This window comes from Pristiophorus japonicus, chromosome 1 (assembly GCF_044704955.1).
Source record: "Pristiophorus japonicus isolate sPriJap1 chromosome 1, sPriJap1.hap1, whole genome shotgun sequence".
In the NCBI taxonomy this organism is placed as follows: domain Eukaryota; kingdom Metazoa; phylum Chordata; class Chondrichthyes; family Pristiophoridae; genus Pristiophorus; species Pristiophorus japonicus.
Window position 1 is genome coordinate 256,434,199 of NC_091977.1, and position 27,626 is coordinate 256,461,824.

Sequence of the window (27,626 nt, forward strand, 5' to 3'; positions counted from 1 at the left end):
GTGTATCTTCTGGATTAATAGAAGTACTTCCGTCAACATACATAAACAATCATGACTGGGTTCTTCCTCATCTTGGGGTGGCTCAGTAAGAATACAGTCTGGATCTTCCATCAACTAAATCTTCCCTGACTGATGTGGCCTCTTAAATTAAAGATAAGCAATCATGACTGGGTTCTTCCTCATCTTGGGGTGGCTCAGTAAGAAAACAGGCTGGATTATTTGCAGTACAGTGCCGAAAAGTCAGTTTAGGATTGCCTGTGATTTCAGTGGGTTCTGTCGGATAGAGGGCCAGTCCACATTGCCCTGCACTGGGATCTCAATTAATGGGAGTATAACCCACTTGGGAGGGGTCCTCTGCCCACACATGAGGATCCACATAGTCAGGTATGTCCGAGCCAGTATGATGCTGTAGAGTCGTTAAGACCTTCTCGGGGTCCCCATGAAATTGGACTGTTCGGCCATGTTTTACGATTTGCACATCCCGGATGGTAGGGTCAGCCTCATCTATGGCCTTACGTACCATAACTCCCAAATCTTTAGCATGGTGAGGGGCTAATACTTCACGAGCAATATGCGGTGCCATTGTTAGGGGCTGTTTCCACAGATTCTTATCCACTTCCACAAAATCTGCCTCTCTTTCCAGTCCAGTCACTCTAGCCCTTAATAGAATTCCCTTCACTTCCCCTTCGTGATCCTGATAAAAGTTCTGCAGGTCCTGATTCTTTCCACTGGGATCGTATGCTGGGGTCACGTGATAGGGTGCCTGCGGCAGGTCCAGAGACCACCACTGAGGGGTTCTAGTGGTATAATACTGCCGCTTAAGGGTTTCCTGTTTTACAATAATCCCATTATCTCCACACTCCAAATGCAACTGGAATTTGCAAAGGAGGTCTCTAGCCATCAAGTTACAGTCCAGATTGGTTGTGATAACAACTCGATGTTCCACCGATTCTTCCTGGTAACCCATTTTAACCGGTTCTGACACTGGGAATGTCGAGATTTGTCCCAGGAATCCTGAAAGTTCCTGTGTTTCAGTAGAAGCAGGGAGTTTAAGCTTTGATTGTACAGAAGACATGAAGGCTCCCGTATCTATCAAAAAGGGTTGCCACTCATTCAGAATGGGTTCGTCGTCCGGGGAGGATCCCTGCACAATCAAGCTGCGTAGTCAATCGGGGGACAATTGACCAAAGGGGTTGTTCTGGGAGAAGTTAGTGTAAGATCCTCCTCTCCCCCCTTGCCCCCCTCCTCTTCCTCCTCTTCCTTTTCCATGCTGACGGTAGGGGCAATTTTTATTCCAATGTCCTTCCTGCCCACAATTAAAACAGTCAATTCCTCTTACCCAGTCCCGGCCTCTTCCCATACCATGCCGGGGACAATAGGGAGGTTTATTAGCAGGGCTCGGGCCGTTTGGTTGTTTAGTATAACCGTATCCTTGCTTATCCATCCAATCCTGTATGCAACACTGCGGTTCTATTGATCCTTCCTCCCGAGATGGCTCTTCCTTTCTAGTCACGTATTCAGTCTTGACCTGGGTTGGGGGCGCACCTCCCCCCTCCCCTTTCTTTTTCTGCCAATAATATCTAACTGCCCTTTCCATCTGTCCGGATAGCGTGAGCAATCAAATAGTTGTTTGAAGATCACAGACATCTATAGAGAGGTGATCTGCAGCTTGTTGTGCATCAGGGTTTGGCATTGGTCTGACAGGGAATTGGTGTCGGGACTTTGGGATCTTGGAAATCATTTCTAGGCCGGTGGATGTTTCAGAGCTGTCTGACTGCTTGACAGTTCTGCGTCTCGATCGGCGGGGGTGTTTGCTATGTCTTTCACAACTTGGACTGGTAGGTTGACTAGAAGATTTACGGGACTGTTTGTGATGTTGAGATATAGTTCTGCCCTTTCGAGTGTGAGATCTGGTCCTTTCGGCTGTATTGCTTGTAAACTGAGGATCCGAATCGCTATCAGAGGATGAGGAGTCAGTTTGGGTTTGTTGCTTTGGTGATATGTGGTTGTTCCTAACTCTTTTTACCGGAGTGTTAGGTGGAGGGTGTTGGGAAGAGGACTGGAGCAAGAGGCCAGGGGGTGCGGGAGGCGCCGTTGGGCGCTGAGTCAGTGGCCACTCATCAATTTCATCATCAGCCTCGGTTAACACAAAGCCAGCCATTTTAACTTGTAGTTGATCAATACCTTTCTCAGAGGTCCCAGAGGATCTCTTAGCAAGTTTCTCGTGCGCACATTCATTCTTTTTTTTTAAAAGACGTCTACAGTTTTAACATGTGTTCCCTCTGTCAATGCAAGTCCTAATTTAATAGCATTGTTTGCCAACTCGATAGAAGTGATGCATCTTTTAATTTCTGACAATAATGTCGCCAGGTTGCAATTACATTTTTTATCCCCTTTTCCTCGTCCCCTTCTTCAAATTAATCCCTGTGCTTTTTTTTTTACCTCTACGCTTCTAGTGTCACTTAGAGGCCACTGGTCATCCCCTAATAATTTGTTCAGGGCTCCTGATAATTTTCTAAAGTCTTCAGCTCTTTCAGGGAATTCCTCACATAGCTTTTGTAGCGGATTATCCGCATCCGTGGTTTTATCTAACTGATTACCCATTTTCACACTGCCCCTCGTATTACTGTGTCGCTACGCGTTCGTGTCGTCATGCAATTTAAACAAACTTAAAAATAGACACAGACTTTACAGAACTAACACGGACTTTAACTAACTCCAAATAACCAAATTTTACTAATGCTAACACTTACCCGCATCGCCGCACGGTCCGCGTCGCCGCGCGATCTCAATACTAAACTACCACGTCGCCTCGCAGTTCACGTCGCCGCGCAATCCGCGTTGCTTCGCAGTTCACGTCGCCGCGCAATCCGCGTCGACCCGTGGCTCGCGTCGCCGCGCGAGTTAAGATACTTTAACTTTAAAAGGTAAACAAGGACTTCTAACACTTACCCGCGTCGCCGCACGGTCCGCATCGCCGCACGATCTACAAAATAGACAAAGACTTCTAACACTTACCCGCATCGCCGCACGGTCCGCATCGCCGCACGATACTTAAAACCTTACTTAAAACTCTAAACACTTTAAGACTTACAGACTTACTGCCATTAGCACTGACTTTCGCGATTCGCGTTGCTGTGCCTCTGCGTCATTACGCGTCGGCGTCACTGCGCGTTTACGTCACCGCGCGTCTACGTCACTGCGCGTTGACGTCACTGCGCGTTCGTTTCACTGCGCGTTTACGTCACTGCGCGTTCGCTTCGGCCCTTCTCTCGGCCGCGCGTTCGCGTCGGCCCTACCTTCCGAGTTGCTGCGGGGTTTTTTTTTAAATTCAATCAGAGCCTAGACGGGCCAAGTGATATTCAAGGTCCCTTCGTCGTACCTGAATTGAACACCTATCCTCTATTTAAATCCCCATTTTATTCCCTGTGAGCCTAATTTTCTAATTTTGATTTCTTATGAGCCTCAATTAATTTCTTTTAGTCTCCAAATTTCCCTATCCTTTCGCGTTACTGCGCAGTTTAAATCCAATCAGTCAATGAAAGCCCTAATTTAATGGAGTTTTTCTGCCAATTGGACAGGAGTGATTTTATATTTTTCATCATTTAAAATCTCAGAACATTTTTTTTTCTTTCAGCACCTATTTAGTACGTTACTTTTTTTTATAACTAGAGAGAAGTCTGGCACGTAGGCTGTGGACTGCTTTTCGTTATCTCAATTGTTCCAGCCTCAAGGTCGTGTTATTTAATATAATTTTTTTTTTTTTAAATCCTTTTGAATCCATCTCAGTTGTTTTGCTGTGCCTTCTCTGAATGTTTGCTTTCAACAAGTTTTTCTTTTTTTTTAAACTACCGGGACCATGTATTTTATATTTTTTTAACAAATCTATCCTCTGGGCATTGCCTGGCTCCGCAACTTATCATCCGAATATACGTAATTCAATAAGGTTCACACTCTTAAACTTCCCACATACAGGACAACACTACGAAGGGTTAAAACAAACTTTCATTCTGTTTGAGATAAAACAAACCACAACTCCCCGGCTTTTTTTTTTACAGTAAAAGTCACAGAAGCATTTCTCATTTAAACAGACATTCACAAGAGTCTCTTTTCTTTCCTATTAATTTTTTTTTGGATCCATGATTGATCATCTATCCCTATCTAGCTCTAACTATCTTTCCAAGTCGCCGCTTGGTTTGCGTCATCGCACAATTTCCCTATCTCTATCCCTATTCTAAGTTTGAAAGGTATTCACCAGATTGTCCTGGATCTCGTTCAGACACTACCTGAGAACCAGCGAGTGGCTAAACTTTCCTCAGACTTTTGAAACTGGGGGAAACTGGAGCAGTATTGAAATCATACTCACTCCAGTGGCCATTTTCCCCTCGTCTCGTCCAAGGCTAGTCTGGCTCTTAATTCGCAAGTTTTCGGCAGTCGTCCGTTGAGATCCCACTTCTGACACCAAATGTTAATTCCTGGATTCTTTTACCTCAATCTGGTTCAGTAAAATTACTGAGTCGAATACCTCTTGTGCTTTGAACAAAGCAGTCTTTATTACCGGCCAGTAAGACCTATCAGACAGAAGATATACTCTCTGGATAGAGCGTACACACTCCCTACGGATAGGTGAAGTTACATCGTAAAGCGTTAACAGTTATACAGTTTTGAAATCAGATAACAAAATACAAATGGATTGACAGTCTAACTCAGCCACTCATTAGTCAATCTATATGAGATGTTCTTCTTGAAAGCTCAAGTATTGCCTCCAAATGTTTCAATCTAATGGTGTGACTATTTACTGAGACCTTGCAATTCTGCAGATATATTTCATGTTACAATTATATATTATTGGCAGGATTAGTGACTTGAAACCTTGAGACAGACTGTTAGCTATGCTGATGTTGCACTATTTGCAATCTGACATTCTCCCAGCTATTCTTCCATGGCTTATACATTTTCATATATCCCGTTTACTTTACTATCCTTAATTCCATATATTCCGTTCAGATATCCACAGGGGTGGGTGCAAAATGACACGACCCAACCATAAATTGGTCATTAAATGTTGGACATGTCTGCCAGAAGGTTCCTGCACATAGGCCTGCCTTCTGGCTAGGGCCTGAAGTTTGACTTGGGCTAGATTTCTGGCTGCTGTGGGCAATTCTGTATATGTGAGGGAGTGATGTGGAACCATAATACTTAGTGTACCGTGACAACCAAGTACAAAATTTACAAATAATTGTAAGGCGTGAGCATGAGAAGGAAAAAAAAGAATGTTTTCAGTGTTTTTAATATAGGTTACCCCATTAAGTAAAAATTCTGAGCTAATGGTATTGTTTGAGCTGAGGAGTCATTCTGTCCAGCACTGTAAAGAGGAACTATCTGCGTCATCTGTTTATAAAAAAAAAACATGGTTTAAACTAAAGGGGAACTGGGTAACAGAATAAAAATACTTGGTTATTTTTATAGCTGTCTGCCACGTAATGAATATTTTAAGTTTCAGCGACAGATGTGCTGTTGAACCGATTTAATGCACTGCTGCCAACTTGGCTTGTAATAGCATTGCAAAATTTCAGCTCAGTGGAGTGAACAGGAGGACTAATCACAGATCACATATGCTTAACCAGTCTGGTTCACCAATCCAAAACTTACAGTTTCATAGACCTCGCAGATATCTGGTTGCATGGATTGCAGAAAATAAGCAAAGGTAATCTTTAAACAATAAGAATGCATTGTCATGGCCAGGAGATTGAAGGTTTTGCATTGTGGAGTAGTGCATTTTCAGACTTAGTGTAGTTTTGAGTGTGGTGCTGGTCAAATTGTTGTACTCTTTTCCACCTGTTTTATCTTTGAATCAAATGAAAATTGCCTCCTATGTTGTATAACAAAATAAACCTTCGATGCTTTAACGGAACAATATATTTCGAAACTTTTTCCATATCCGTATTCATCCACAGTGCCTTTATTTTAGTGTTTTTCTTCAAACAAAAACTTCAATTGTTTTTGTTTACAAGATTCTTCAGAGTTTGGATTTATGCTGTCATTGATGGCATTGAAATTCATAGTAAAAAACACTTTTCGTGAACACTATTTAGAATGATACTTTGGATCTAATGATCACATCTCCTTTGCAAGAACAGATTCTATTCAATAGTAATATAATAACAGTTTCAAGTATGAGAAGACCTTTGGCTTAGCCTTGTTTTGTTTGTGCCCTATTAAATCTAGTGCTGAGGAATTTATTTTATGACCTCTATTCTCCTTATAGAATTATAGGGCCCGAACTTGGTGAAAGCCAAGGCCTGCCCAAGTGCCACCCAAAGAAAGGATCGTCGAGAGACCTGGCGATACTTTGCCCGGAAGATTCCTCGAAAAGATATGCCAGTACCGCCCTGCGGCAAAAAATGACTTACGCCGTGAATCTGGGCGGCAGCGGTCGGGAGCTCCCAATCTCAGCGGCAAATGCGATCCTCGCCAAAGTGCCACCGAGGATTGAGTCGGGCCTGGGTGGGGGACAGCTAAAAAATAAAAATTTACACACAAAAAATCCCCACTGGAACACCTTTAGGGGACCCCATCCACATAAATCGCTGAAAATTTTTTTTTTAAAGTTTACTGACCATTTTTTGCAGGTCTTCTTACTTACCGTTGGGGTTAGACCTGCCTTCACACAGTGGTCCTTCCCCCCCCCCCCTGCTACCGTCAACTCCCGCCCACACCAAACTGTCAGCTCGGCGGGTGGGAGGCCACTTATGTGCCTTGCGCGCGAGCGGGCGATTCCTAGCGGTCCTCCCCTCCCGCTGGCGGGAGGCCCAGTGGAAAATGGCACCAATGGGAGACCGCCCAAAAAACACGGCGCCAGCCAGTGACAGTGGGCAGTAAGGCCACCAAGTTCGGGCCCATAGAATCATACAGCTTAGAAGGAGGCCATTTGGCCCTGTGTGCCTGTGCAGGCTCTCTGAAAGAGCTATCCAATTAGTCCCACTCCTCTGCTCTATTTCCATAACCCTGCAAATGTTTCCTTTTCAAGTATATATCCAGTTCCCTTTTGAAAGTTTTATTGAATCTGCTCCCACCACCCTTTCAGGCAATGAATTCCAGATTGTAATAACTCGCTGCATAAAAATAAATTATTTTGCCAATTATCTTAAATCTGTCCTCTGTTTACCGACCCTCCATCCAGCGGAAACAGTTATTTACTCTGTTAAAACCATTCATGATTTTGAACACCTATTTGATCTCCCCTTAACCTTCTCTGCTCTAAGGAGAACAATCCCAGCTTCTCATACATATCAGCCATGATCTCATTAAACAGGCTCAAGGGGCTGAATGGCCTACTCTTGTTCCTATGTTCCTAATCCTGGTATCTAATAAATCTGGTAAAATAGTTCATTAAAATATAACTTGTAAATAATCTACAAACTGATTCAACTGCTATGATCAGCTGTGGATAGTGTTTCCTCTGTTTGTAAGTCATTTTCAACTCAGTAGTATCACTGCTGCTTACAGAATGCTCTGCTGTTCTATAGTATTTAGGGTTAGAAAATTTACAGCTTTGTGATGGGGAAGTTAATGTAGTACTTTTTTCTTTTTTCTTAAAATCAGCAAATAAAGTTATGGCTGTCAAATTACTGCGCTGTATACATTGCACTGCATATTTTTGTATGGTCTTTTCGCCTATGCCTTTTCTTGCCATTATTTTTACCCACTTGAAAATTACAAAGAACATCAGTATTTAAAGGCTTAAAGTTACAGTATAGTACTGCAGGACTAGGAACCTAATGTATTTTAAATGGATAGATGGGAAACTCCATTAACTGGTTGGTGTGAAATCCATGATGTATTTAGGGTGATGAGCAAAACTCTGGTATCAGACTGTCATAGAAAAGGAACTTGTGTTCAGAATTTAGCAGTTTTCAATTTTCCTAACCAGCAAGAATTTTCATGACTCTTTGAAAAGTTGCACATTTTAAAGTTACTTACAGATATTTTTTGAACTTTCTTGCTGCAGTGTGGTATTTTTACATTCATGGCCCTGTGGCAAACACCTAGACTGAAGCTTTTCAGTTTCATATTGTTTCTTTTATTGTCTGCCAGTTTAGGGTAAATTTTCCACTTGTGCAGTCTTGACACTGGGAGTTCTTATCTGGAGATTGTGCAGACATGTTAACCCAGTCAAAAATCATGGGCTAAGCCCACGCCATTTCCCAATTATACAGCCCTGGCGGGCTAGGCTGCATACTTGAAAGCCGAAAATGTTCCCTATGGTTGAAAATCTGCTAGGTTCACTCTTCATGACACTTGAGTTTGTTGGGCAAATATGAATGAATTTCTTGACAAATTACTTGAATTGTCTCCCTTTTCCAGTGCAATGCTAAATTTAAAAAAAATTGAAATGATTTGGATGGTACGTTTTCACTGATTTGTAAATTGTTTAATAAAAAAAAAATTATATTTCTGTTTTAGTACTGAGCTGCCGGAGAGGGAGGAGGGTGAAGGAGAAGAGAGTGAACTACAGAATTCATCTTACAATAACTGGAAACAAGCTCGGCGGTATGTGAATATGTTATGTATCTGGCATAGCAATATAAAGGTATTATAAATACGTTTGTGCCTTACTTCATTGATAGCTCAGTTGATATAGTGATACTGACCAGAAGATGTCTCAGATTTGATCCCTAGTTACCTGTCTTCTGTTTTTGTCGAGCAGTACTGTAGTTGGCTTTGGTGCATCTAGAATTGGGGGAGAAAAAAAACTACATTGCTGTCTAGTAAACAGATGATAGGCTAACTGGTCTATAATTCCATGGTATATAATTCTCTTACCGTTCTTAAATAGTGGGGTGACATGCACAATTTCCAATCTAAAAGAACAGTTCCTGAATCAAGAGAACTTTGGTAGATTATAGTTGGGGAATCTGCAATGTTCTCACCTACTTCCTTTAATATTCTGGGATGGAAATCATCTGGTCTTGGGGATTTGTCACTCTTTAGTGCCATTATTTTCTTCTTTACTGTTACTTTGCTTACATCCATTTTGGTGAGAGCCGTCCCTGATTCGGTATCAGTTTCCTCTGGATGTACGGCATGCTGTCCTTTTCCATAACTACCCTATACCTAATATTCAAATGCAATAAAGCACGGTAGATGCTACTTAATTTTTTGAAATCCGATTTTAACCCCCTTGACCCCCAATTTAGGTTTCCCAATGCTGCTACTGAGAACAGTTCTATAGGGGATCCAGGTAACCAGTACCTGTACTGATCTTGGACACCCATTAGGAAATGATCAAGCTGTGGATTTTCAGTATTGATGTGCAATGGACTGGGCCTGAATTTTGTCGTGGACACAAGTGTCTCTTCCAACCCTTGTTACTGCTTCTCCCTTCTCGCCTCCAAGAGCAATATAAGGGGCTTATGGACGCTTTCATCTTGACGATTGAGACTATCTGCTTGGCAGCTTCTCTTATCCCAGTCCAGGCCTTTACCACTCTGTAGGTTTCTCCCTCCCCATCTACTCTTGAGATCCATCTTTTGTGTACTGGACCTAAACACGCAACTACTTTTCCTTTAGCGCAATGCTCGCTGGCATTTATCAGTGGCTCCCTTTCCTCTGGCACTGTTGCCTTGCTCGTCAAAGTTGTCATCATCGTACCCCTCCTCAAAAAAGCCCACCCTGGACCACTCCAACTATCACCCCGTATCTACATTTTTTTAGTTCCCGATGGTAGAGACTTATAAATGTTTGTCCTTGTGTACAAATCTCTCCATTGCCTTAGATGTGCAACTTTCTCCAAGCCTGCGTGCCTCAATGGCTCCTGCACTCTTCTGCCATTGACTTTTTTTGCATTGCCCTTTACTCCATTTCTCCAAAGGTGGCAGGACCTTCAGCTGTCTCGGCCTCAGTTCTCTCTAGGCTATTCAGCCTTGCTAGCTCTCTCCACTCTTCAAAAGCTTCCTTAAAAGCTATCTATTTGACTATACATTTAGTCACATTCCCTAATTCTTCTGCTTGCCATTCATTCCATCTCTGAAACACCTTGGGATAGTTAATACATTAAAGACACGATAGAAATTCTAATATTTGTGCCAAATTCTTCCTTTTTAGTGATTCTATGTTGCCCTGCTCTGAAGAACCAAAAGGAAATAGATTATTTTATTTTATTAATTTTAGAGTGGAGCTATGGCGAGAGCCTGGAAAGTCCTTGGGAATTAGCATTGTTGGTGGAAGAGGGATGGGAAGTCGACTAAGTAATGGAGAGGTCATGAGAGGAATATTCATCAAACATATTTTGGAGGACAGTCCGGCCGGAAGAAATGGAACATTAAAAACTGGGGACAGAATTGTGGAGGTATGATTTTTATAACTGTGGGTTAAAATATCGACTTACAAATATATTTTTCAACTTGAAAAAAAATGCTGTTTCAAAATAGATCACTATACTGTTGACATTTCAACACACTTAATGGAGATCTGTTGGGGGTCATTGGCAAAGAATTAAGGCAGGAATATGTGACCCCGCAGTTTTAGAAAGGGGATCTAGAAGATAACTTTCTAGTAGACACCAAGGGTTTGAAATGAAGTGCAGCCTTTGGGATACTTTTATAATATTCTAACAACAAAAAATTGCAATAAAGGGGGGCCACTACGAATGCAGGAGAGAGGGTGAGAAATGCACTGGCAGCATGTCTTCTGGGCCTGGAACACCATTGGAGATTAACCACTGAGTGGGGCCTTCTGCCTGTTCCTGGATCTTCATGGCTGCAGAGTGAAGGACAGAGGTTGAGTGCAGACAAGGTTGCTAACTCTGCTTGGCCATATTCCTGGAGGCTTCATCACGTGACCTCCCGTCGCGAACCGCCCTGTCCCCACACTTCTGCCATTGGTCCACCCTCCAGGCACCCCATTGATTCCTACACCCATTGGAAAGGGAACCGATTAGATTAATCTTGACTCTTAGGGTTGAGAACCAGTGGACACAGATTTAAGGTGATTAGCAAAAGAACCAAAGGCAACATAAGAAAAAAAAATGTTTACACAACGAGTAGTTAGGATCTGGAATGCACTGCCTGAGAGGGTGGTGGAGATGGACTCAATCACTGCTTTCTAAAGGGAGTTATACAAGTACCTGAAAGAAAGAAATTTGCAGGGCTGTGGGGAAATGGCCGGGTATTGGGACTAGCTGAAGTGCTCTTGCAGAGAGCCGGCAAGGGCTCGACGGGCCGAATGGCCACCTTCCATGCTGTAACCATTCTAAAACAAAACACAAACCTGAATTTGTGATTGCTTTGGATGAGGAAGGTGATTAGTACAATAAAAAATGATTATACAGTGAAGTGCTAGTTGAATAGTGGTACAATTTTGTGCATTTAATAAACTAAAGTACACATTAATGTTGCCCATATTTTCTTGCCATTGCTGATAGCATCAAATAAGACGACTTCTCACTTATCCAAATTAATCAAGGGAGAGTCAAAGTTCTGCAGGACACTGGCTGGGCCCATGCTGACAATTGAAACTATTTATTCAATTCATTTTTTGAATGGAACTATCTCCATGTACCATAGAGGAAGCACAATAGAAATATAGCTTAAATTGTTGGGCATTGGATCTACCAGAACTAATCAATATTTTTCATTGAATTGGGTGTGTGATGTCCTGTAAGTTGTAGTACAGAAAGTATTTTTTTAAATTAATGTAATATTGTTTTGCAGGTAGATGAAGTTGACTTGCGAGATGCTAGTCATGAACAGGCAGTTGAAGCTATTCGGAAAGCAGGCAATCCTGTGGTGTTTTTGGTCCAAAGTTTAATAACTAGACCTCGGGTATGTAAATAAAAAAGCACGGAGGAGGTTAAAAACTACTTGCTACGCAATGAATTGAATAAATCACTGTTTCTATCTAACATAAGAGAGATTAATTTATTTTCTGTTATTTTTAAGTTGTCCACCTGTACAATCTACTTCTATTAAGAGTTTTCCTGTAATACCTCTGGCATTACTGGTTAGTCCTTGCTAAATACATGACACAAATAGACAAACAAATCCCCAAACAAACACACACAGTAGACATTTTAATTTTCTACTTTTATTTTTAGCTTTTTATTTCTGAGTTTCTGTTCTTCCACTAATTTCCCCCCCCTCCCCCCCCATGTGACAAGGCCTCAATCCAAACAGCCTTCTCAGCCTCTACGCCTAAACTGATCGACCATCTTTCTACCTGCACAATCTAAAATGGCATTTTCCCGAACAACTGGCTCAGAATGGCAACGAGCCTCCTCGCCATTGCTTCTGGGCCGATTTTAGTTTTGTTTCTTGCTGCCTACTCCATCTGTAGTTAAAGTTGGGCATAGAGGCTGTTGGATGGGGATTGACAGCAGGGAGCCTGGTCTCTATAATACATGCTGTTGGAGGGCAGGTGACTGGTACAGCTTCATTAGACAGAGTTAAATTACCAGGCTTACCCATGTTAAAAGGACAATTAATGCAACACCTGAATTTTGGAACTTAATTGTGGAGAGTCGAGACTCTAGAGAGACGGTGTGCATGTATTAACATGTTTCCTAATCCTGACATGCAACTGCTTTTGAGCAATGAAATAATTACCTTTCATACTTAACATATGTAATAAAATTATGCGCATGTACTAGGATAAAAATTGAATTTGAAATCATAGTTTTGGAAACTAGATGTCTCAATGACTACTTCCACAGCTGTGTGGTTGTAATGAGCAACCTATTTGGGTAAAGTGAAAAGCTCTTTTATCATTAATCTCAGTTGAAAATCATTGTTGTTCTCTCGTTAACTAGTGGTGTGATCAACTTGGAATGGATGATTGAACGTGTTTTTAAAAAATTACAATTTAACCTAATGCCTTTCAATTGTACCGTGTATTAGTACAAATATTAGGGGCAATATGGAAAATATTGCACAGGGTTTGAAAATACAGCAACCTGCCTTCATGTTTTGATGACTTCACAGAGAAACTTCAGCAGTACTAATGCTAGAACTTTATAGTTTGAGGTACACACTTCCAAGAACATGGACAAAAAAAGGGGAGAAAAACTTCAATTATGTCTGTCAGTATGTTATGTAACTTTGTCGCATACACACTTGGATCAATTTCAGAGCTCTTCAGGGTAGCAGGAATTATTGCATAAGTTGCCAAAACAATCTGGACTGGTCAATGAAATGTTATATCCCGGTACCAGGGTTGTTTTCTTTAGTTTTGAATAGTAACAGTCATAGTAGTACAGTTGAATGCTACTGTGTTACAGTTTTCTTTTGAACATTTTATCTGAAAAGTGATTAGTGGCGAATGTGGATATAGACACTTATATATTGCATATCTATTTTTATAATACAGTTGTGAATGTTACACAAAGCATCCTTATCCCTACATGCATATTAATGTAGTTGACTCCTTTAGTGCTAACTCTTAAAACATTTTGTCATCTTGTTCTAACTTCATTTACATTTCCTACCATTTCATCCTTTTTGTTCCCAGCCAGAGTCTCTCTGTAATCGTTCATCAACATTTGCTCTTAGCGGGCAGAAACGTATCTCTACTAACCCATTCTCCCTTGATTCATCCAAGGTAAAAGCATCATTTTATGTGTGATAGTAAACCCCTTTGAAAGCCATTGGCAGCTCCTTTCTTAGTCAGCAGTATTTGTTCAGTGTGCTGGGTGTTTTGTTTTCCACTGCTCTAGAACTAAACAAAGAACATAAAACCCCAATTTGCTCAGAACAAGTTGGTATTTCTATGGAATTTTCAATGATTAACAGTTTTCGGTCAGACATGTAGCATGTGAACAGTTAGCTCTGTGTTCCCTCATTCTTGTCAAATGTTTTGTCTATGTTTCTATTGCTTTGGGAACTGCTTTCTTTGGAAATGCCTATATGTTGTGGCATTAGATAATCATTCAGAGATTTCATACATTAGGAATTTTAATTTTAATGAATTTGGTTTTATTTTGAAGAGGAATTCGCAACAAAATAGATGAATTAATAACTGAGATAGAAATTAATGTTTGATCTAATAGCTATTATGGAGACGTGGTTGTAAAGTAACCAAAGTTGGGAACTAAATATTCCAGGATATTTAACTTTTAGAAGATATAGACAAATTGGAAAAGGAGAAGAGGTAGCCCTGATAATAAAGGATAGGATAAAGGCAGTAGAGAGAAAGGATCTTAGCTCTAAAAATCAAGAAATAGAATCAATTTGGGTAGAGCTAAGAAACAGCAAGGGGCAGAAAATATTGGTGGAAGTTGTGTATTGACTCCCAAACAGTAATGGTAATGTAGGGCAGAGTATAAATCAGGAAATTAGAGGTGCATGTAACAAGGGTAACACGGTAATCAAGGGGGACTTTAATCTACATATAAACTGGGCAAATCAAATTTGCAGTAATAATGTGGAGGACGAATTCATGAACTGTATACAAGATAGTTTTCTAGATCAGTATGTTGAGGAACTAACTAGGGAGCAGGCTATTTTAGATCTAGTATTGTGCAATGAGAAAGGGTTAATTAATAACCTGGTAGTAAAGGGGCCCTTGGGGAAGAGTGACCATAATATGATCGAATTTTATATTAAGTTTGAAAATGATTTACTTAAATCCAAAACTAGGATCTTAAATATAAATAAAGCAAACTATGTAGGTATGACGGGAGAGTTGCCTACGGTAGATTGGGAAACTACATTAAAAGGTATGACGGTAGATGAGCAATGACTAGCATTTAAAGAATTAAAACATAATTTACAGCAAATATACATTCCATTAAGGCACAAAAACTCCACAGGAAAAGTGTTCCAACCGTGGCTAACAAGAGAAGTTAAAGATAGTAACAGCTCAAAGGAAGAGGCTTATAATGTTGCTAAAAAGAACAGTAAGCCTGAGAATTGGGAGGATTTTAGAATTCAGCAAAGGAGGACCAAGAAATTGATAAGGAAAGGGAAAATAGAATATGAGAGTAAACCAGCGAGAGACATGAAAACAGACTGTAAAAGTTTCTATCGGTATGCAAAAAGTAAGAAAAGATTAGCAAAAGTAAATGTGGGTCCTTTATAGGCTGAGACAGGAGAAATTATAATGGGGAATAAGGAAGTGGCAGAGAAATTAAACAAATACTTTGTGTCTGTCTTCACTGAAGAAGTCGTAAAAACCCTCCTGGAAATAGTGACGAACCAAGGGTCTAGCTAGAATGAGGAACTGAAAGAAATTAGTAATAGTAAAAAAGAAAATAGTACTGGATAAATTAATGGGACTGAAAGCCGATAAATCCCCTGGACCTGATGGCCTACATTCCAGGGTTTTGAAAGAGGTGGCTATAGAGATAGATAGTGGAGCATTGGTTGTCATCTTCCAAAATTCCATAAATTCTGGAAAGGTCCCCGCGGATTGGAAAGTAGCAAATGTAACCCTGCTATATAAGGAGGGAGAAAGAAAATGGGGAACTACAGACCAGTTAGCCTGACATCAATAGTAGGGAAAATGCTAGAATCTATTAAGGACGTGGTAACAGGGCACTTAGAAAATAATAATAGGATTGGACAGAGTCAACATGGATTTATGAAAGGAAAATTATATTTGACAAATCTGTTATAGTTTTTTGAGGTTGTAACTAGTAGAATAGGGGGAACCAGTGGATGTGGAGTATTTGGATTTTCAGAAAGCATTCAGTAAGGTGCCGCACAAGAGGTTATTAAACAAAATTAGGGCTTATGGGATTGGGGATAATATACTGGCATGGATTGAGGATTGGTTAACGGGCAAAAACAGAGAGTAGGACATTTTCGGGTTAGCAGACTGTAACTAGTGGGGTACTGCAAGGATCAGTGTTTGGACCTCAACTATTCACAATCTATATCAATGGTTTGGATGAGTGGACCAAATGTAATAGTCTATCCAAGTTTGCTGATGATACAAAGCTAGGTGGGAATGAAAGTTGTGAGAAGGATGTAAAGAGACTTCAAGGGGATATAGACAGACAAGACTGGGCAAGAACATGGCAAATAGAATATAATGTGGAGAAATGTGAAGTTATCCACTTTGGTAGGAAAATAGAAGAGCAGAGTATTTTTTAAACGGTGAGAGATTGGGAAATGTTGGTGTTCAGAGGGACCTGGGTGTCCTTGTACACGAATCACTGAAAGCTAACATGCAAGTAATTAAGAAAGCAAATGGTATGTTGGCCTTTATTATTACAAGAAGATTTGAGTAGAAGAGTAAAGTTGTCTTACTGCAATTATATAGACCCTGGTGAGACCACACCTGGAGTATTATGTACAGTTTTGATCTCCTTACCTAAGGAAGGGTATACTTGCCGTAGAGAGAATGCAACAAAGGTTCACCAGACTGATTCCTGGGATGGGGGGATTGTCCTATGAGGAGAGATTGAGTAGACTAGGCTTATATTCTCTAGAGTTTAGGAGAATTAGAGGTGATCTCATTGAAACATGCAAAATTCTTACAGGGTTTGACATGGTAGATGCAGGGAGGATGTTTCCCCTGGCTGGGGAGTTTAGAACCAGGGATCACAGTCTCAGAATAAGGGGTTGGCCATTTTAGGACTGCGATGAGGAGAAATTTCTTCACTCATGGGTGATGAATCTTTGGAATTCTCTACCTCAAAGGGCTGTGGATATTCAGTCATTGAGTATATTCAAGACAGAGATCAATAGATTTTTGAATATTAAGGGAATCGAGGGATATGGGGATAGTGCAGGAAAGTGGAATTGAGGTAGAAGATCAGCCATGATCTTATTGAATGGCGGAGCAGGCTTGAGGGGCCGAATGGCCTAATCCTGCTCCTAATTCTTATGTTCACAGGTTTTTAAATGTATAAATTATTGAAAAAAAATATTTTTCTATTCTTTAAAAGTCTTATGCTTGTAAAAGCAGGCCTTATGCCTGGTAAAAGAATTTCACGGACATTTGCTGGGCAGAAGTTGGACAAATAACCCAACCCTCCGCCCGGGGATGCCCTTTTCCCAGGAATGTGTGTGATCTGTCAAGAAGATTCTTGACAGATCACACGTTCTGGGTTTTCGTGCATGGGCTTCGCATGCCTAAACCAAAACATGCGCGGCCCATACGGGCGCTCACGCACCTCGTACGCACCCGTAGGAGCCACAAATTATGGTCCAAGGTCTTTTATAGATTCCACATACCCCTTTTGATAAGGATATCAGTTTTCATATTACAGAACTCTTATCTGCAGTTAGTTCATACATGGACACTGATCACATTTGCTACATTCTAAATGTAGTATAGTATTTCATTCTCCATATTCCATTTCATTCTAATATCCATTTTATTTTTTGTGAAGAAAGCAGCTTAGAGACATTACTACATACATTGCATGTAGCCAGGTACCACATTCAGATTTTGTTTGCAATAGAGTGTAGAGTTGGATAGAATAATGCTATCACGAGCTATTTCGACAAATTCAAAGAGCCTTGTTTACATAGTAAATAACTTGTAAGGCAGTATATTTTAATCCCATTACAAAATCTCCTTAGTTAGTAGAAACATGCTCATTTTTATGGAGTTAGCAAGTCTCAATAAAAGTATTGTTATAAAAAAACAAAATTTATCGCCTGAATAAAAACATAATTCAGACCATGCTGACATTTCTCTCTCTATATGCGAGAACAATTTATATGATTTCCACCACATACTCTTGACATTAATTAAAGCCATTTTTAAGGAATTAGTTTCTTAATTCAGTAGGAGATATTTCATTGAGGTCTGGATTAGGAGAGAGATTAAATTGATTAATTTGGTCCTAAAAAAATAAAAGTTGAAGGGACTATCTGGCTAGTAATTTCAGTGATTCTTTATGCCCAGTGGGACGCTCTGTTCTAAAGGAGTGTGGGTCAGAGCAACATAACAACAACATAGCCCCGATTCTCTTAACCCACGCTCTTTTGGGAGTGCAGGATTGCTGAATTTACTCTGATTCCTATCTGAAAATGCCTATTTGGACCATGTGATGTTGGGGATTACCATTATTTTGAGTGTTTTGTTGCAGATTGTGACTTTACTTTTGTCTTGGTTTCAGAAACAACCTTTGTCTTTCCTGCAGTCTAACCCCTTGCCTGAATCAAGCAGCAGCAGCGGCAGTACTAACCCATTTGCTGACTCTTTTCAGACCCGCATTAGCCAGGTTGGATGATGCTTGCATGTTCTTTTTTTTAGTCTAAGTACTTTTTTGGAGTGTTTGCTTTTATCTAATTACTCTTTACAATTTTAATTATTACTTTTTAAAACTAGATGTTAACTGTAGTATTTTGATACATACTGTTACAAATATATTTTATCAGTATTTTAAGCCTGTTTTGTCTAAACTGTATTGTATTGGTTCATAAGTGAAATGTAATGTTATTCTGCATATACCTGTTTTTCTTCTAATAAAATAGTATTGTATCAGGCAAACTTTAAGCTTATTCTGGTAGAGAAACTAGGTGATACAGTGGATTAGAGCCCAGTATTTTCATCTCTCGGGCCTTGTGTTCAGTGTCAGCCCCTGCTGGCTGTGAAGGTCCTGTGTAAGATGAGTTTGGGCAGTCTTAACTCAGATCTTAGTGGGAATGCGTTCACAACTGTAAACTGCTTAACTTGTCACTGGTGTACTTGGGAGGGATATATTTTCCTCTGTAGTTTTGAGTTAAAGATGTACCTCTACTCAATCTAATATTTGCTAAAATTAGTGAATGGAAGAAAATATTGCAAGCAGAGAGGCTGAGACTTTGGATGCTGTACAAAATTAAATAGTGCATTACAGGGCATTTTTCTGTGGTTGGAGTTGATGCAGATTAATTGAGGCAGAGAAAGTTGAACTTTGATCTGACTCATTGATCTCGAATTGCTTGCTGCTGGTATTGGAAACAAATAGCAGAAAAGTTCCTTTCCCAACACAAATAGCCCTCACTTAGAGCAGAAAATTCACCCATTAGGATTCTAAAGGGACTAGATAATGCAGACCATGGTGAGCTGCCTTGCCTTGTCCAGTTCAGCAGAACCAGAGGACACAGCCTGCACTTGAATGAGGGTAAATTCAAAACTAATCTGCGGAAACAATGAGGGGAATTTTTTGCCTCCTGACTTGCTGGGAACAGTGGGGTCCGGTAGCGTGTGGGGAAACCCGGAAGTCTGGATTTCCCCGCATGCTGTGGAGTCTTTCGTCATTGGCAGATTCCTCGCCTATAAGTCGGCCTGACTTACAGGCTTGGTTTCCAGTTGGGCGGGGAACGCTCCAGAGGAGTACGCAGGTTCAAGTAGGTCCGATCCCTGACCCCAGGGAGGGGGGTGGGGCCCAATCCACAAACCTGAGGGGAGGTTCCGATCCCAAGGGGGGTGAGGTGGGGGGGGGAGTCCAATGGTTTGGTGACTGGGGAGAAGCATTCCTACTCTTCCTGCCCACAAGGAGTGCTCCCCGACGCTGTCCTGACTCGCTACAGCTGCTGTGTTTCCCAAGACCCGAGAAACACAGCCAGCCACAGCTAAACCTGCAAAGCAGGTTAAATCCAAGGCTTCAGTGGTAGGAGGTGAACTAGATGGACCTTGGTCTTTCTTCGTTTACCAATTCCTATGTTCCTATCCTGCTTTCATCAGTCACTGTTATAAAGTACATTAATGCATTTATTTGTGAATAATGAATTGTTTAAAATGGTGAAACAGGGAGCTCATCATGTTTCCTCACATAGGAACAGGAGTAGGCCAGTCAGCTCCTCGAGCCTGTTCGGCCATTCAGTTAGCTCATTGCTGATCTGTACATCAACTCAATTTACCTACCTTTGATCCATATCCCTTGTTACTCTTACCCAACAAAAATCTCTCTTTCTTAATCGTGAACATTTCTATTACCCAGCATCCACAGCCTCATGGAGAGTTCCAGATTTCCACTACCCTTAGCTTGGGAAAAAAATGCTTCCTGGTTTCACTCTTAAATGGCCTAGTACTAAATATAATATTATGCCCTCTTGTTCTAGATTCCCTCACCAGAGGAAATAGTTTCTCTGTATCTACCCCATCAATTCCCTTTATCATTTTAAATATCTTGATTAGATCACCCCTCAGCCTTCTAAACCTATGGGAATATAAACCATGTTTATGCAACCTGTCCTCAAAATTAAACTGTTTTAAGCCTTGGTATCATTCTGGTAAATCCCAATGAATACTCTCAAGGTCAATATATCTTTCCTGAATTTCGGTGTCCAAAACTGAATGCATACTCCAGATGGGGACTGAACAAGGCTCTATACAACTGAACACTTCACTTGTAAAATCCAGATATAAAGGCCTTTTTAGTAACTTTTTGTGTCTGCACTAAAGTTCCCTGCGTGGCCAATTCAATTTTTCATGCATGCGCAGTTATTCCCACTCAAATCCCGGTGAAAACCCACGGGAACTCCAGATCGCTGCGCAGCTTAGTGGGAATGCCGCTGTGCACTAACTTTGTGATTTGTGTGCATGGACACCTAAATCCTTTCGCTACTCCACAGCTCCTAGTATCTCGATGTTAAGAAAATATTCCGATTTTTTTTCTTTCTCAGATCCATAGTTTGCCTTACACTTTCCCATATTGAACGCCATTTGCTATGGTTTTACCCACTCACTTAACCTGTCTTTATCCTTTTGCTCCCATCCACACAGCTTACTATCCCTCCTAATTTAGTGTCATCTGCAAACTTCTATGTGGAAAAGCGAGGGGTAACCACTGTGCCATTCAGTGTCACATGTATTTGCATAAGTGTTGACAGTAGTGTGGGAACTGATTGCCCTTCCGCTCTCTCAATATGGAAGTGGGGAATCTAAAGAAGGAGATGAAAACAAAAGGGGAGCAAGGATGAAAACACCAACAGTAGACAAATGTCCATGCGATTGCAATATTGTATGTATCGCTTTTTAAGACTCATCTTTAAATTAAAGTAATGGAGGCGATCTTAGAGCTGATGCATTTCTTAGGAGTGATAATAACTGTTCTTGATGCGTTGGAATTGTATACTTTTTAAAAAATTTGTTCCAGGAATGTGGGCGTTGCTGGCAAGGCCAGCATTTATTGCCCATCCCGAATTGTCCTTGAGAAGGTGGTGATGAGCTGCCTTCTTGAACCTTTGTCTCCCAATAAGGTATAGCTTCAAAGTCATGCGTTTTTTTTCTTTTTCCTTTGCTAATTTCTCCCCTCATTTACTGCGGGCATTGATTCAAAGTTAAATTACATTTCCACAAATGTCAGTGTGTTCCCCCCAACCTCTTTGATGCCTGACCCACATGACCATTATTCATGGTTGAACCTTTATGTCATATGGTATCCCCTAATAATTGCAGCACAGCCTTGTCCGATTCCCTCCATACATGTACACCAACAACAGGACTGCTGGATAGTGATCAAGAACAGGAACCCTGGCTAATATTTCCTCCGTAACCCAGAAACACTGAGTCAAATTGTATAGCCGTGACTGCTACCTTGGCTGACTCCATTCATTCATCACAGATTGGGGATTGAACTTTGGAACTTTTCTGTGTGATTTAGCTATTCACTGGATAAACTCTCTGACCCACAGAAGAAACCTTGCTGTTTTAAAATATTTTTTTTTTAATGCCATGGTCCCCGGAATCTTAATTATTTACTTATAATATAGTTTCCATATTATGCCATCAAAAGTAGTATCTAATGTATCAAAAATGGAAGCATATATTTCTGAAATACAATAAGTTTTTTTCTCAACTTCTCTCGTGTTGTCAGACTGCTTGTCCAACATCCAATCCTGGATGAGCCAAAATTTCCTCCAATTAAATATTGGGAAAACTGAAGTTATTGTCTTCTGTTCCTGCCACAAACTCTGTTCCTTAGCCATCAGTAATGTGACTTAAATATTTGGAACAGAGAAAACATTTAAAGAAATAGCCTAAAGATGCAAATGTTTTTTATAGTGGCACTGGCTTATATCCTGACCTGCTGTTTCACAAAGTGCTACTTTTAATGGGCTGGTTGTGAATATTCCTTTTTCTGATAGCATTTGTGCATTTTACTAGACCTCTACAGCTTCAAATGATGAGAAGGCCATATGTCAACTCCCCTATTTTATGACCAAAAATCCATTTTCTGAAAATAAATTCAAGGTTAGTGAATCGCCTTGATGTGGTCTTCATTCCTATTTGACAGTGTGATGATGTGATAATAAGAGAGACATGTACTGGGTTAATTAAATAAATTTTAAATGTTTAATTGAATTACAAATTTCAATTAATTTTTGGTTCTTCCTTGATAGTTTAATAATAAAAATAAATCACCAGTAACCATCTTAAGATGAGGATTTTTGCCTCGTTTCAACCATTTGTTTGTTTTGTTGCCATAGGTTTCTGCATTTCGAGCTAGGACTTTTCTACGCCCTTTCCCAACTAACCCATTTGCAATCAATCCATTTAAGGTTTGTCTCATCCCACTGGGTTTTTGGATCAGAAGTGGCTGGCTATTCTGTGCTGTAATTTACATGTGAATGTGATTCTTAAGGGTGATGTGGAAAGTTGAATTAAAATGGGTAAGGGTGTGTTGCTTTGGGTAGCGATCTTGTGTATATATACACAATTAAGGTTCATCATTAAATGCTTAGATTCGTACTTTAATTTTTGGAAAGTTAGCTACAGTTCACTTCAGTTATGTTGATAGCAAGGAATGGCAAATTTTCAGCTGTGTATTTTAACTTTGTAATATTGCTTTCTGTTTTTCACCCAATGATTTAGCAGCTTTGCAAAGTGAATAATCGATCCATACAATGCAGGGAGGACCCAGGTTCGGTACCTGGTCTGTACCATGTTAGTTGACCTCAACTGGAGTGCCGGCAGGAGCACTACAATTGGCCTTTGATATCTTGAGTAATGAGAGAATTGAGCAGGTTTCGTCTTCCTGATTTGCTACTTTGTGCGGTCCTGGCAGTGTGCTTGTGTGGATGTTGGCTAAGAACAGGATTGGGCTTAGCTGTGTTGCCTCACAATGATCGATAACCTGCCAACATTTACTGTCTAGCCTCAAAAAATAATGACCACTTGGATGAGGTACCGTAAAGTTACCAGCACCTCTGGACTCATGCCCCAATAAGGAGTTGACACTTTGAGGAGAGGAGAGAAAATTTGGAGGGAAAAGTTCTAAAAATGTCTTTACTGCTATCTGCTTATATTACATTTTTTTTTAAATCATTAGGATTTGGACAACAATATTAATTTTTAATTTACCTGTTGCTGGAGTGAGTTTTAACGTTCTTTCTTCTTTAATCTCAATATACAAATAAAAAGGCTGCCCTCCAAATTGGTAGTAAAAAAAAAAATTGACCTTGTTCCTTTAAAAACATAATTTTAGTTTTCTTCACACTATTGATTATTACAATAAGAAAGAAAATTGGTTGTGTTTTCCACTTATAGCTACCAGCAATGTGTGCCTGTGTGGATTTCAAGTGAGGCTATAAAAGTCAGTGTTTGCCAGGGCACATTGAGTGAAGATAGACTCAGATGCCTATCCCATTTAGGTATTTTACTAATGTCGATAACATCCTATCGACCACAAAACTTTTCCAACTATCTGTAATTTGTGTCCTTGATATTTCAGATTTGACATTTTATGAATTAATGGAGTCTCTCTAAATTTGATGGTTAGGTGAAAGATATTCTCCAGGAAAGTTATTCCAAAGTTCATGGAAAATTTTCTTGGGCCAGAAACACAATCCTCCTACCCAAAATAATTCTGCTTCCCAAGCCAGAAGAACTTGGGGTTTACTCCAAATGTTTTCAAACAAGAAAGAGAAGTTTGCATCCCATATACTGGAAATACAAGTTTTAGACTTTATTTGGTTGTAATTAGTAATGTTAGGGACAGTTTGAGGCGGCCCTCTGAAGGACAGGTTGATCACTGCCAGACAAACACAGTTATGAGAATCTCAAAAAACATATTTGAAAGCAGAGTGAGCAAATCATCAGTACAAAGTTTTCCCTATTTATCTTTACAGGATATTCCCTGACCGGTGTTCTCACATTTACTTGTTTGTGCATGATTGACTTGTAGGGATTGAACCACATTGAAATAATAATTTTGTTTCACGGGAGAGTGAAAGTTTAGGAACTGAAAGTGCTAGTTTTGATGGAAAAAGTTAATTGTTTGCATAGTGAATGGGGTTGAGAAAAGCCTGATATTTATCCTCAAATCAATGGATCACTTGAACTTTTATCACTTTGGACCTATATCCACTTGTCCTGCAGTCATGTTTTAACTTAGAAGCAGTGCTCAGAACTAACCTTTCTTAACCCACTTAGTTTCTTGGATATCTCTATGATCCCTTTTCAAGGCTTTAAGAGTCGAAGTTTTCTAACTGTTCCTCTGACACTGGTGATCAGCTTCATGGCCGTTCTCTGTACGGCTTCTACAGTGTGAATATTTTTCTTGTGCCTCAGTGACCAGAATTAAACACAGTATTTAATTTGCAGTCTAACCAGATGCCTATACAGCTTCAGCATGATGTATTCAGATTATACTCTACTCATTTGGCATTATAGCTCACCATTGGTTGCTTTTTTGATTACTGCTCTGCAATGATTGGATGTGGTCTAGATTCTGGTATAATTCCCAGACTACTTTCAATCTCTCCCCTAGCTTGTTCAGCCATTAAGTGTATCCACAATTTTTTTTTTAAACAGTATTTATATCTTTGCACTTACTTGTATTGAATTTCATCTGCCATAGTTCTGGCTACTGGTGAATATTGTCTATGTCCTTCTGTAATCTCTTGGCTGTTTCATTTGTTTTCACTGCCACCTTCCCCTTGTTAGGTTTTATCTTTGCTACGTGAGAAATGTTAATATTAAATGCCATTTGTATCTATTATTAAGTAAACCTTGTAGTACGAGTAAATACTGCTTTAGTTTATCTCAGTCTTTCCACATCACCAGTAATGATCACTTGCTTATCTGTCTCGTATTGCATTGGGTCACTGTGAAGACTTTGACACAGTATACTATAATGGAGTGCTGTTGCTGCACAGGGATCATTTCTGTCAGTATGACAATGGTAATTGAACATTTCATGCAATGGACAATCACTTTCTTTGCTTGGAGCAGTCAGATCTTGTTGAAACTATTCATGTTCACTGCAGGATTTTCGTAGTGTCTTTGATACATTTTTGTTTTAATGCATAGGTGATTTGTAAAGCATTCTTTGACTCATTTTTATGTGCTTGCTGAATCTAACAATTTACAGCTTTGTCTTTCAATACAATAATCATTTCAAGAAATATTAGTAATTTAGAGATGTGTATGCGTGTGCGGCGGGGTGGGGCGTGGAGAAAAGGCTGGGTGAAAGGGACTTGTTTATGATCATTAGTATCGTCCCCAGCACCTTTTTATTGGTCTATCATTGTTTTTTTCAAGTGACAATTCTTTACCTACTGAATCAATGAGCCCTGGAAATAAATGCTCCTGAGCACTAACCCTAGGAACATTGCCCCCTGGTATTCACTATAATAGTCTCACAGTTGTTCCTTGCTCAGAGTGATTTCTGTGCTTATTTACTCTCGAGGCTTCAAAGTAAAGTGGACCTAACAGCAGTTCATTTCGGCTGAGGCAAGTTGAAGTTGAATTTAACAAGTGAATGGTCACGTACGGGGTACTCCGAAGTATGTAGTTTTGGTACCAGAAGTCAGAATGGCCATAACTGCACCTTGTGTATGAATCAAATTGCTGTAACATGCATTACACTTTCCAATCTCCATTCCATCAGTGAAAATAAACGCTTCCATTTTGTGTCTCTGTCGCGCTTTTATCTATTTTTATATTGTTCAAACTGAAAACTTTCAGTATTGTGTAATGCTTTGTGTTTGGTTATTTAACTAAAAACCTTAATGTTTTTCAACATAAATATATGTATCTGAATGTTGAAATAGAATATAATTTCAAGCTCTCTTCATTTCTTGTTTGTTTTGTGCCTCACTGTGCTGTATGTGTTTAAATATAGACCTCCAGCCAGCCAGATATAGAGAGTGAAATAATGTCGGTACTCACAGATCCACAGCTGTTGCCACCTGAATCTATTGAAGAAGAGGAGACCAGCAATGTTGTGGCATCTCTAGGTAACATGGGCATCAAGTCAGAAGATGGATTGGAGGAAGACGATGAATTTGGTTACAGCTGGAGTACGTAATTTCTAAAACAAATTGAAACATTGCAATGTGGCACATCAAATATTAACATTCCATTACAATGGATCTTCTTAAACTGCAACAACACTAATAAATCAAATTATAACCTTAAAAGAGGGCGGTATTCTCAATGTGAGTCCTTGCAATGCATATACTCCAACCTTACCATTCAAAAGATCACATGGTTAATTTTTTTTATGTCTTGACGGCTGAAGAAAATCTTCCATTTTAATTTATTTTGTGCAATGTTGTGGAAACCTAATAGTGCTGATTCTGAAAACTGACAATGAACCACTGATGTCAGCGCGAGCTGTGTCAGTAAGAAACTTCACTGAATTAGTGAGCGTCACTCACCATTCTGAATACTAATATGGAAACACCAGCATTTTTACTGGGTGCTGTTGTGTAGGCAGCCAGTGCTGAGTTTCAAAATGACTAGCTCCGTATTAGTATACAGAACCAAAGGAAGAAGCATTTCCTCACTGTTTCAGCATGACTATTTTGTTTAGCTGGATAGCTTCCTGATCCTGTGTCTCTGTGAGGCTACACTGAAAATTAGAGGAAAGATTTTCTCTACCAAATAAAGTTAACTATTGTTAGAGAAGGTGGCAGGAGTTCTTTGCATTGGAAGTGCTTTCCTTTGCTCATGATTAGAAAAGTTAATAACTTAATAGTGTGGGATTTTTGCTTTACACAGTGGAACTATCCATATCTGCTCCCACTAACCATTGCTTAATTCTACTTTGTGCTAATTGATTGAATAGAATTGAATTTTATAGTTCAGACCAATAGTCTTTGATTTAATAATGTAAAGATATTGCTAGAGATGTGAAGCAAAGCCTTTGTATAAAGGATACTGGCTTGCCTTACCCAGTGAGGAAGATGGTAACAGACCTCAGGAGGACGTAGACTGGTGAAATGGGCAGACACATGACAGCTGAAATTTAATGCAGAGAAATGTGAAGTGATTTATTTTGGTAAGAAGCATTAGGAGAGACAATATAAATTAAATGATACAATTTTAAAGGGGGTGCAGGAACAGAGAAACCTGGGGGTGTACGTACACAAATCTTTGACGGTAACAGAACAAGTTAAAAAGGCATACGGGATCCTTGGCTTTATAAATAGAGGCATAAAGTGCAAAAACAAGTAAGTTATGCTAAAACATTATGAATCACTGCTTAGGCCCCAGCTCGAATACTGTGGCCAATTCTTGGCACCACACTTTAGTAAGGATGTCAAGGCATTAGAGAGGGTGCAGATTTACTAAAATGGTACCAAGGATTAAAGACTTCAGTTACGTGGACTGGAGAAACTTGGTTTGTTCTCCTTAAGAGCAGAGAAGGTTAAGGGAACATTTGTTTGAGGTGTTCAAAATCGTGAAGGGTTTTAATAAAGTAACGAAGGAGAAATGCTTTCCAGTGACAGAAGGGT

The 27,626-nt window shown here is 39.9% G+C and overlaps 1 protein-coding gene across 10 annotated transcripts in view; it reads left to right on the forward strand.

The window, feature by feature from the left end:
* The window catches only part of LOC139270052 (multiple PDZ domain protein), a 401,342-nt gene that overhangs the window by 242,080 nt on the left and 131,636 nt on the right, over nt 1-27,626 (forward strand). For 4 of the 10 annotated variants that reach the window (XM_070888410.1, XM_070888411.1, XM_070888414.1 and 1 more), the window contains 8 exons: nt 8,467-8,553; nt 10,174-10,351; nt 11,715-11,825; nt 13,507-13,596; nt 18,071-18,175; nt 22,048-22,134; nt 22,371-22,442; nt 26,009-26,186. In XM_070888410.1, the coding sequence (XP_070744511.1) occupies nt 8,467-8,553; nt 10,174-10,351; nt 11,715-11,825; nt 13,507-13,596; nt 18,071-18,175; nt 22,048-22,134; nt 22,371-22,442; nt 26,009-26,186 (908 nt within the window). The remainder of the gene's footprint in view (nt 1-8,466; nt 8,554-10,173; nt 10,352-11,714; nt 11,826-13,506; nt 13,597-18,070; nt 18,176-22,047; nt 22,135-22,370; nt 22,443-26,008; nt 26,187-27,626) is intronic. The other 6 variants (XM_070888416.1, XM_070888420.1, XM_070888412.1 and 3 more) reach the window with 5 other exon arrangements.